The following is a 12,042-nucleotide window of genomic DNA, read 5'->3' as shown; positions in this document are numbered from 1 at the left end:
TGCTTTCATTTTATTTTTTGGCAACCAAAAATAGTTATATAATTAATTCCCTGATTGCTGAACAAGAACGTTTCCTAAAATGTTTCCAAAAGAAAAAAAAAATAAGGAGGTGCATATACATCTATAAATATATCTAAATGTACACCCGCTCCCCACAGACACAGTTAGCGAGCCGCAGCTCCGGTGCAAATGGCGACATGGTGTTTAGGTCAGATATTAGGAGTCCAAGAAGGGAGGGAGGAGGTGTCAATAAATGTCGGGACAGTCTGTAAAGTTTCTATCAAAGTATCCTCCTGTGTAGATCCAGTCCGCAGTCTTAGTGTGCGCATTAGTCCCCTGTGTAAACCACCTGGAAGAGAGAGGGAGCAGGTTAGAGGTGCATCTATACAGTAGAAGACAGGCTACAACAGGTAAAAAAAAAAATCCTTCTTTATGGCAATCTGATCTTAGAGAGGAATACAGGGGCTGCTGACCTGCTTATAAAAATACCAGCTGCCTAAACTACTATAAAAGAAAGGCAGGCGCCACTCAAACACTTGAAGGCTGCTCTGTCCCAAGTAAGAAGAAAGAACTTGCAATGGACTGTAAAAGAAAGGCAGGCACCACTCTAAGTGTAATATGACTCAAATTTTAATGGAAACAACAGCACACTATATACTCACAAACGAGTAATAAAAATCAGCAGGGGGTGAGAGCCAAGAAGTTCATCCGGGGGATCGATAAATCCGGGCTAAGCTAAGATGGTGCCTCAGGAGGCCTGAGGAAGGAGCGAATGCTCCGACAACGCGTCGCCTGCCCACGCCATCATGCTCCACGTCCTAGCCGGAAGTACGCCGCCGGAAGCCCCGAAAGTGTCCCCTGGGTTCGGAGAAAGCCGCTTTCCCATCGGCTCGAGCGGACCACACAGCGGATCGGTCGTATCCTTTTCCACAGGCACCCGGATTTATCGATCCCCCGGATGAACTTCTTGGCTCTCACCCACTGCTGGTTTTTATTATTCGTTTGTGAGTATATAGTGTGCTGTTGTTTCCATTAAAATTTGAGTCATATTACACTTAGAGTGGCGCCTGCCTTTCTTTTACAGTCCATTGCAAGTTATTTCTTCTTACTTGGGACAGAGCAGCCTTCAAGTGTTTTAAAGACTTGGTTTTTTATGGACTTTTTTGGACTCCATATGTGCCACGCTAATATTTTTCCACAATTTTGTCCTATATGATAGAAATTGATGGTATCCCTCCAATTTCTTTTTGCACCAGTACACCCCCAGTGTTGTGTATGCCTAAACTACTAACCTGGAGGAAGTATGCAGATTGGGCTTTAAAAGTTAACAAGTTAGCAGAACAGGGAAGGAAGGCAAGCGAAGATGGATGTGGCCGCCAGCGGGGACAACGCGAGCTTCCCTTGCAGCTAAGTGTCACATAATGATGCATACTAGCACATTATGCATTTACTTTGCAGGGAGGAAAAAAAAACAAGGAGAGTTTACTTCCTCTTTAAAGCAGACAAGTCAAACTCTCTTGAAACAAGTAATGAAAGTTTTGAAACTTGATTCTCTAGTTGGCTGAACAGAAATAAATTACTTTATAAAGAATCACACTATTTATTGAAATAGGATTGGTTTTAACATTTAGCCTTCGAGTGATGTGAATTAAAATGCAGCAACTTGCAATTTCTAATCCTGTTGTTTAGTGCAGAAGCAAGAAATTATTTTCTTACCCACTAACTGTGAAATTACAAAAGAAAACCCTGCCCAAATAAAAACAATAGAAAATCTGGGACCTTTCAGATGGGACCTCATTCAGATAAAACTCTTTAGTGACACTAGGCTGCAAGAACAGAGGAGAGAAGGCTGTAAGTAGCCAAACAAAACCAGACATGCCTTAACAGCTATTGTGTTTTCATTGAGAGCTCATTTATGCCACGACTACAAAGGCATAAAAGCAAACCCTTATTCGGACTGAGGTTAGCAGAAACAGCCAAGTTTGAGTGTACAGAAGCGAGGCTTGTGGGGCTTAAGAAAACCTAAAAGCTGTGGGTTGCAGGGCTGCTCCAAGTTGCATTCAGGCTGCACAAAGAGTAGCCAGCAATATTGAAAGCTTGGGCAGGCTAAGCCCTCCAGTCAGAAACCACAGCATGTATTTGTTGATGCAATACCTTGTGTTCCATTCTTCATTTGTTTTGGCTCGTTCCCTCCTGGACGCCCTCTGCTTCTCTTCTAATCTTTCCTTCTCTTTACTAGCCTGATCTGGAAAAAACAAAAAGGAAAGAATGAAAATTCATATACAAAAACAATGAATCCCATGATGTCTGCAGCATAACCGAGGAGCTACAATATTTACAGCATCACACCAGTGGAAATGAGAGAGGTGACCAAGACACTTACCCAGATCCCCGCTTTCCATGTATCTGATGTCGGGTCTTAACCGGCAGTCCGTAGGGGCCAATACTGCCACCATGTCTTTGTCTAATTCATTAAGAGCCACGGCGAAATGGGTAAAATTGTACATCTTGGAGGGGAAAAGTTAAAATGTTAGAAAATATAGACTCACATATGAATCATTCAAAGCACAGCACATCTCACATATTCTTTACCAAGTCGGGATTTATTATTTGGTACTGTAGTACAGCTAAGAAGCTAAGCTAAGAAAGAGTTATAATTATAGGAGACTATAAATGATAAATGTTATCAGAAGTAAAAAAATAAATAAAACAATAAAAAAGTTCTGTGCTCACCTGAGAGGAGTTTGAAGGTCTGTTACTGATCCTCCATAGAAGGGTACTGCCAGGTACGACCTGCACAGTCTCGTGAACTTCTGGCATATCATCAGCTTCGTCACTGTCTGGATTCACAGTTTCTTCATTCTGTGGGCAATGAGGTGTGAGAGAAAGTGAATAATCTATGTCTTACTTTGCTGCCTTGAAGATATCTCTAGGTAGTTCAGCCTTGAACACATCTCTAGGTAGTTAAGCCTTGAAGATATCTCTAGGTAGTTCAGCCCTCACATCTCAATCCTTGAAGCGAGCTTAAACTTTCTTTTTTTTTTTTTCTTTTTTTTTTATAAACGGTCCCAAAGCAGCTCAGACTGCAATATTCATCTTTAATTCAGAGCTGTCCCCCACAGTACCGCCTCTTGACCACAGGATGTCATCAGTCTTCCAGGCTGAATGCCCCCTAATTTGATGGCACTTGAAAACCTTTTATTTAGAGTGTACTGGTGCAGAGGGGCGTTGAAGTAATTTCATTAGCGCAACTCTCTGCATTAGTAGGGACCATCCAGCCTAGAGAAGAGGCAAAAATGAGGAGGACCTTTCTGGCATCACAAGACTGGACATACGACTATACAAAAGGAATGTTTAATAACAATTACAACATTAAAAAAATAAAATAAAAAACACAGCCAGCAAGGGCCACAAGGAGAATGGGCATGGAGCTTGGAGTTGGGTTTTAAGTAGCATAACCTTGTTTCTCAGCCCTTAGAATCTAAGGCCTCCCCGACCCCTAAATGAGTCTAACTGGTCTAGTGTTGACCTTTCAGCTTGTAGCAGTGACTTTACCAAATCTATTACTCATTTCTCAGACCCACCAGTAGCCAATATGAACTATTTATAACTTTATAAACTTCAGATTGATTATATGTGATCTCCTTATTGCTTTACGGCCCCTGGAATGACTCCAGATGGTGCAGATTTTAATACATACGTTGGCAGGAAGTCGCAAAAGGTCCATGGAGTTGCCTAGATGGCTTAGCCCTGATATCTCAGCTTTGGAAATAAAGTCTAAATGGTGAATTTCTAATTTCTTTGTCCTAAGTGTGCGTCTAAGTCCTTACTTGGCAGTCATTGGTATGAAGCTCAGTAGTCAAGTCTTAGGTTCAAAGCCTCCAAATAAGTCTCAGTGGTCAAGTCTTCAGTTCTTAGACACAGGAGTGAGTCTCAATAGTCTAGCCATCCCCTATCACCTCTGAAGTTAATCTAGTTGATCTATTCTTCAGTTCTCAGGCCCTGGACTGAGTCTTGGTGGCCTTGTCCCCATTTCTCAGCCCAAGGGTTGTATCCAGTTGACATTTTCTCTCATGTCTGCGTTCTCAGTAAGTCCATGTGGTCCAGAATTTAATTCTGAGGAGGTTCATGTGTATAGTTGCTCTGCCTTTGGAATGAGTCTAGATGGTCTTCAATTCTCAGTATTGGTAATGACAATAGGTGAAGTGTCACTTGGCCCTCTCACCTGTTTATTTTTCTTCGGTTCACCTCCTTTCTTTTCCGATTTCTTGTAAGCCTCATACGTAGAAGGATCTACACTCCACAAGCACTCTGTCCACTTTCCGTATATCATACATAGTTTCTTTTTGCTATGAAAAGAGAGAAACACCGTCATGCATTAATGGTGGGTACCAAGAGTAAACAATTGCCATGATCTATGTTGTAAACAATAAATGATGAGGTACAGAAAAAGCTCTGAGAGGGGAAGTTACAAAGCACAGAAATCAGGAAGCACACCTACCCACTGCATTTGCGAAGAGTTGTGTGAAATCTGGCTACAGAGTATTATAATAAACTCACTGCACTTTCTGACTAAGCACAGATGCAATTTGTGGATTTCATGAACACTCACAGTTCGGTTTCACTGGCCCCCTGCAACTTACCCATACAGCAGAAATATACAGCAATCCGCATTAACATTAATTATGACTACTGATTGAGTTAAGTGAACACCACTCATTATCTTGTTACAATGGCATTTGAAAGTCTGTGGGATACATTAAGGAGCAAGTAAACATATTGTGCCTGAAGTTGATGTGTTGAAAGCAGAAAATAATGGGAATTGCATTTTGTTCATGCTAACTTGAGTCCAAAGCCAAAAGCACCTACAACGGGCATGTGTCCCTTAAAGCATTTCTGGTGGAAATTAATACATTTGGAGACTACTCTGGCTTCTGGGTGAATTGGGATAAATCCAAACCCTTCCCCTTTGGACCAAATGGCAGTTCCTATGGTCCACCCAGATTCCAGACTACAAGTTGTGTCCTCATTTAGATACCTAGGTATTACAGTTCAACTACCACTGTCCTCATATATAAGTAACAACCTATGTCCTTTATTGTCCCAACTACAACTTCAAACTAAGCGATGGATGGATCTACCTCTAGACCTAATGGGGAGGGCTAATATGATCAAATTGCTCTATATTATGGCCAACTCCCCATGCATAATACCTAAAACATTTTTCAGACGCATTGATACCATATGACTGGCGTTCCTACGAAATAGCCGTCCTCCTAGGATAGTGCTTGAAACCTTGCAACTTCCAACCCACATGGCTGGCTTGCCATTTTCAATTCTTTTCTTATACTATTTGGCCTCTCAATTAGTCCAAATCCATGACTGGTTGCATCCAGCCTCTGCCAATGCTTGCACTGTCATGGAGGTGGCCATTGCCTCATCCCTGGAAACTCTCCACAATATTATCTATAGAGACTGTGCTCCAGCCTGCCTAGGTACGCCACTTCTACACACATCCCTATCCTTATTTAAGTCCATTGTGGCCAAAACCTATACTGACTCATGGCTGGTATCCCCCAATAACCCTTTGTGGTTTAACCCTAGACTCTCAGAGCTATATCCTCTACATGACCCACAAAAGTGGTCTGCCAAAGGGTTTAAGTATTTATGCCATCTCTTTAACCCACAGGGTTTTAAAACATTCTATCAATTGCGTGTGGACTTTGATTCACCACGGACTTACTTATTTTACAACTAGATTTACAGCCCTACATTGCATGTGCACAATTTGGTTCTCTGGATAACCCCATTCAGATACCCTCCTTGGAGAAATTATTGAGGCGATCAGACCCCAAAAGACATATATCCACCTACTATTCTGCCCTAATGACTGAGTCTAATCCCAGATTTCAAAAGGCCCAAGAGAAATGGACATCCCTAGACATACCCCTTACTGAAGCAGACTGGACCGAGTTTAGTGATACCTATAAAACCTCTGTTATTTCATCCAAAGACTGTATTATTCAACTTAAGATTTTTCACCAGTCCCACCTTACACCTGCCAGACTAAATGAGATAGGCTTATCTCCCATAGCTGAATGCTTCAGAGGATGTGGCCAGGTTGATGACTTTATGCACTGTTTTTGGACTTGCCCCATTGTTCACGACTTCTCATTAGGGTCTGCCTAATGTTGCAAATCCCAAGAACTCTTTTGGGCATCCTTGGCGATCTGACAATTCCCTCTTATGACAAGAGACTGCTTACCAGCCTAAATTTTGATGCAAGATAAAGTCCCTTTTACCGTCCTGGAAAGGACCGAGGTGACCTATAAGGTCTCAGTGGCTGAAATCGATTAGGGACTCCCACCCCTTGTATAGACTCACCTTCGAAATACGTAAAACATATTTATTAAAATTTGGGGCAAGTGGATCCCTAGCCCCTTGACACTGACTCCTTTTGCTGCTAAATTGAGTTCTGACTGCCTAGGCATGTATTGTTGTCTGTTATTTACAGCTCTCTGGTAGTTATTGCATAATGATACTAAAACACTTGTGCAACTGAATATTCTTTCTTTCTAACTGAGAACTGTTCATTAAAGACATGTGAGATAGTTGAATGAAGATTGTTCATCATTTGGACCAGGGACTGTGTTGCAGTTGTTGTTCTGTTTTGTGTGCCTTTAAAACTCAATAAACATATCTTTAAAAAAAAATAAAAAAATACAATGGGCATGTGAGTATCAGAACTGGCCCACGGAGCAATTGAAGAAGATGTCCTGGTCTGATGAATTACATTTACTTTTACATCATGTGGATGGCCAGGTATGTGTGCGTCACTCACCTGGGGAAGAGATGGCACCAGGATGCCGTATGGGAAGGAAGTAGTGTGATGCTTTGGGCAATGTTCTGCTGGGAAACCTTGGGTCCTGCCAAGTAGATGTTACTTGGCACATATCACCTACCTAAACATTGGTGCTTACCAAGTAAGCCCCTTCATGGAAGCAGTATTCCCCAATGGCAGTGGCATCTTTCAGCAGGACAATGTACCCTGCCACACTGCAAAAATGGTTACAGAATGGTTTGAAAAACACAACAATGAGTCTGAGGTGTTGGCTTGGTCTTCAAATGCTCCAGATCTCAAACCAATCGAGCATCTTTGGGATGCGCTGAAAAAAGTCAGAATAATAGAGAGCCCACCTCGCAAATTACAGGACTTTAAGGATTTGCTACTGACTGATTGGTGGCAGATACCACACATACCTTAAGAGGTCTATTGGAGTCCATGCCTCAGTTTTCCTTTGGCAGGAAAGCGGCCTACCCATATTAGGTGGGTGGTCATAAAGTTATGGCTGATTGTTGTATTTTGCTCACATTATAATAGAGGGTCACTCTACTCCAAGTTTATTAAAGGGCTCAAAAAGATGAAAGCACTGAAATGCCCGGTCTGAGCTTGAGCAATAAACTTGTTCTGGGCTGCAATGTTCTGAGTCTGTCGGTGGAGCCTTGACTCCTCATTAACATAAGCAAGGAAGCTCTGGGCTATGGCAGAAAGGGATCTCATCTGTCCCTTCCAGAAGGCCTTCCATAGTAAGAAGCCAAGGCCAGAAGCACTGTCCATCAACTCTATGTTGACAGAACACGTCTGTTGTGTGGGTGAATGATGAGTGTTCAGGGCCAGCTTGTCATGCTGCAGACTATTAATAAGACAGATTAGGCAGGATCTAATAACGGTTCACATTTCACATCTTCACCCCCTTGCAATATCACAAAAACAAAAAACATCTAGAACAATTGGTGAGTGGCTTAGGCACAAGATGGATTATGAGACACTTGGATCAGTACACCTTTGTAATAAAAATAAAAATTAACTGTTATGATGCTCCATAGCCCTGAATGAGTCCATCCCAGCATCTTGAAAACCTTCATTTCTAGAAAGTATGGGCCTTCGATAACGTTTAAAAATAAATGGGTTGAAAAACTAGGTGCAACGATTAGTGGTTGAAGAAATGACTGCACTCCATAGCTAGTCCCAAATCCTTTATTTGAATTTCCAGCGTGACACCCAGAACACTGACAAGCTGCAACAGGTTGACATGTTTCACACAATAAAAATGGGCTTAAAAAAAATGGATTACGCACATTTTTATTGTGTGAAACGCGTCAACCTGTTGCAGCCTGTCAGTGTCCTGTGTGTGTCACGCTGGGAATATAAATAAAAGATTTGGGACTAGTCATGGTGTGCAGCTATTTCTTCATTCCTAGTATACGACACGGAGGAGAGCTGGGGCAGGCACCCACGTGCAGAGTCTATCAGGCTTTAACATCTCACCTGGAGGGACGGGTCTCCTATTATTCAATGATTAGTGGTGTTTTGAATGAGGAAGTGTTAAAAACCCTGTAAGGTTTTTTTTTTGCTCTCTGTGTCCCCACTGAGGATATTTATTCTCCATTTCTATAGTGCCCAATGTCCCAAGACAAGAAATTATGGTTAAACCAAATTTTCGAAATGTCACAGGAACATGAGATGAGGGGAAATCTTTACATGGGGACATTGGTGACAACTGTATAAAGAGGAGCAGTCACAAATATCAGGAGTGCTCGTCATGTTTGTTGGACAATATCTGTGACCCATCAACGAAAGTTCCCCTTCCTCCACAGATAACAGGATGATTGTATTACTGTGTCAGAACTCTATATTGGCCAATTTAGAGACAAAAAGTCATAGCTGGTCCCAGAAGTGAGAGACCTAAAAGGAGATAGGCAAATCTCTCAACACAATATATTGAATAGAACGTGGGGGTGCCTTAGCACCTGGGATTAAACTATGTGTTTTTAACTATTATATAATAAAATTTATGATTTTTTATATACCAAGTGGGAATAATGCACTTGGGGGCAAAAAACAAACGCAAATTATGCTGGGGGGGAACCTCTAGGGGAGTCCAGAATGGAGAAGGATTTGTGGGTTTTAGTAGAAGATAGAGTAAGCAATAACATGCAATGCCAAGCTGCAGCTGCCAAAGCAGCAGAAAATTAGCATGCATAAGGAAGGGGATATATTCCAGAGATAAAGCTATAATCCTACCTCCTACCACTTTATAAAACCCTGGTCCGCCCACATCTGGAGTATTCTGTCCAGTTCTGGTCGCCAATTCTCAGAAAGGATGTGCTGGAACTGGAGAGAGTCCAGAGAAGGGCAACTAAACTAATTAGGGGATTGGAGGACCTTAATTTACGAGGAGCGATTACAAGTGCTTAATTTTTTTCTCCTTGGAGAGGAGACGCCTGAGAGGGGACATGATAGCGATTTACAAATACCTCAATGGTGATCCTAGCATAGAAAATAAACAATTTAGTCTCAAAGAGTGCAAGAGGAAGAGGACACATGGCCACACAATGAGATTAGAGGAGAGGCAGTTTACCCTTAGACTGCGTAAGGGGTTCTTCACTGTAAGGGCGGTGAGAATGTGGAACTCTCTTCCACAATTGGTTTTAGTGGCGGGGAGTAGGTCTACTTTTAAAAGACTCTTGGACATGCATCTCACAGATCACAACATTCAGGGTTATGGGAAATCATCAAGCCACTGAAACACACACACACCTGCACAGGTTGAACTGGATGGACTGTTGTCTTTATTCAACCCCAGCTACTATGTAACTATGTGTAATAAGATAATTATTTAAATACCAGCAGGCTACCCTTAGAACACCCACTTGGTTTCTCTCCATATTATCCCCACTTAACGCCCATCATTTCTGGCTAGACATCTGCTAGTTTATTAGTACCATTAAGCTGGCCATACACTAGTAGAATTTTGTTCGAAAATGTTTGCTTTAAATTTTTTGTTTTAAAGAACTTTCATTTCATTTTCAGTCTTTACTGGAGGAAAATTTTTGTTTCCCTGAGCAGAGCAAAAAAGAAAGTGTTAAGTTCAAATGTTAAGTTTGAGCCTTGAAATAATCTACGCCAATCAGGTTTGCATTCGTCTCCATATGTTTACTCAGAATATACGCCATACAGCGGGTCCACATCTTCCAACAGATATGTGACCCAGATTACATTGGTTACAGAGCTTTTATAGTACATAAATGGGCACAAATCCACATTACAGATTACACAAGGTTTCACAAGTTTTCTTGAATACATTTCTAAAAGTGTATGTGGTTTTTTTTGTGCGGGAAAGACCATTCACTCCAAAATTGAAGGTTAAAAGTAAACAAAACTTGAAAGTACTTTTGAATGAAATTTGTCAAGTAATCGAATTTAGTGTTTTGTTTCGTATGAAAAGTTTCTAGCGTATGGCCAGCTTATTTCTTATATTGCTCAGGAGATAAAAGGGAACACTAATCACTACAGTACTTACTTCTTGTCTTGAATATATCCTTCTACTCGGTGCAGCTCCTTTCCAAACAGTCCACAGGGCTTGAAGTTCAGAATACATTTATCTCCATTGCTGGAACAAAAATACAGAAAAACACCTGATTAAAGAAGAACCTAGTTAAGGCTTATTTGCCTCTAAACTGGACATAGAACACAGTATCAAAGTCATTTCACCAATAGTATAATCCCTACAGTGAAAATAAGCATGGATTATGGGATCCCCATACTGAGCTACACATTGGGAAGAATTAATAAAATATTAGCTGTGCCTGGCTGCTTTTATCCTTCTGTGTGTCCCAGCTGTTTATTGGTAGGGGAGGGCACAGATAAAGCAAAGCTCACAATGAAACTTGATAATCTTAAAAATAAACTAGAATTATCCTTTATGTTTTTTTTTTTTAAACAGGTGTTTTATATCCATTTTTTTCTTTACTATTTATAGGAAATTTTTATTTTACAAATAAATGTTTAATACAGGCTACACATGGCAAAAGATTCACAGAGCACTATGGGTTCTCCAAAGAGAGGGCACAGCATAAGCAGTTTCCTTTCACATGTCACAGAGAGGACCAAGGATACATCAGGGATGTTTCTATCATTTACTTCAAGTGATTAATTGGAAGCAACCATGACAAGGGGTTCAGTGGGTTATGTTATTTTACCTGTGGTTTACAATTTCCACTATCCCATACTGCTCTATCCACAGCTTCCCAATAATAACATTGTGTACGCAGCAGGTGGGGTTTGTCCATGTATAGACATCTTTGTGCCTGCAGAGAAATAAAATATTAGAAGGGACAATGAGGAGACAAAAGCACAAGTACATGTTTGATTATCCAAAGCTTGTGGAGTTTTAGAAAGGATCTATGCGTTGCTTTAAAAGATTAGAGTTATGTCCTGGGAATGTAATACCTCTAAGTGGATGTGCTCCCATGCTCTCTCTATAACGTCATACATAAAATTGCTCAAAATTCAATGTAGTTGTGAATGCAGTATTGTCACTGGCCACGCTATACATGTACCTGTATATAATCTATATCAGCCTTTTTCAACTAGGGAGCCTTAAGGTTTCTTTAGGAGGTGCCTTGGAAAAATGCCTAAAAATGTATAAAAATTGTATACATGCCACAGGTTTCCATTATGTACCATCAAGACCAGGGCTGGCCCAAGACATTGTGCTGCCTGGGCCAAGAATGAAATGCTGCCCCTCTCACCCTCCCACCCCCCCAAAAAAAAAAAAAAAATCATGCCCAACAATAGTCCCCCACGTCTATTATTTTACATAAAATTTAGAAAATATTATATATACTGTTATCTTCTTCCATAACTCACTGCGGGTCCACCAAACACCCACTGTCTGTCCTCAGTCCTTCTGCCACTCCTGTGTCTGCCACGCCCACCGCCCTAGAACATCCAGCCTGCCCTGCTAAGATGGAGTGCGCTGATGTCTGACGTCATTGCGCACACCACAATCATGTGAGGGACGTTCCCCGGAGCAGACGCTCCGCCTCCTCTACTCATCTGTTTGCACTACAGATGGCAGTAAGAGATGGGGAAATGCCGTCCCTAAACACGCTGAAAACTGATGACACAAAACTTCTGTAAAAAAATCTTGGAAGTCAATTTGCTGCCCCTCCCCAAGTGCTGCCTGGGTCCAATGG

General features: G+C 41.4%; 1 protein-coding gene across 3 annotated transcripts in view; it reads right to left on the bottom strand.

Moving 5' to 3' along the window:
• Positions 1–226: 226 nt before the first annotated feature.
• Positions 227–12,042, bottom strand: part of OSBPL2 (oxysterol binding protein like 2) — a 255,219-nt gene continuing 243,403 nt past the window's right edge. For all 3 annotated transcript variants that reach the window (XM_082271624.1, XM_082271623.1, XM_082271622.1), the window contains exons 8-14: positions 11,044–11,151; positions 10,365–10,454; positions 4,226–4,349; positions 2,734–2,862; positions 2,384–2,507; positions 2,155–2,245; positions 227–349 (exon numbers count right to left, since the gene is read on the bottom strand). In XM_082271624.1, the coding sequence (XP_082127750.1) occupies positions 247–349; positions 2,155–2,245; positions 2,384–2,507; positions 2,734–2,862; positions 4,226–4,349; positions 10,365–10,454; positions 11,044–11,151 (769 nt within the window). In that variant the 3' untranslated portion in view covers positions 227–246. The remainder of the gene's footprint in view (positions 350–2,154; positions 2,246–2,383; positions 2,508–2,733; positions 2,863–4,225; positions 4,350–10,364; positions 10,455–11,043; positions 11,152–12,042) is intronic.

Source organism: Pelophylax lessonae, assembly GCF_965119305.1.
Source record: "Pelophylax lessonae genome assembly, chromosome: 11".
In the NCBI taxonomy this organism is placed as follows: domain Eukaryota; kingdom Metazoa; phylum Chordata; class Amphibia; order Anura; family Ranidae; genus Pelophylax; species Pelophylax lessonae.
This window is presented reverse-complemented; position numbering and strand designations above follow the sequence as displayed.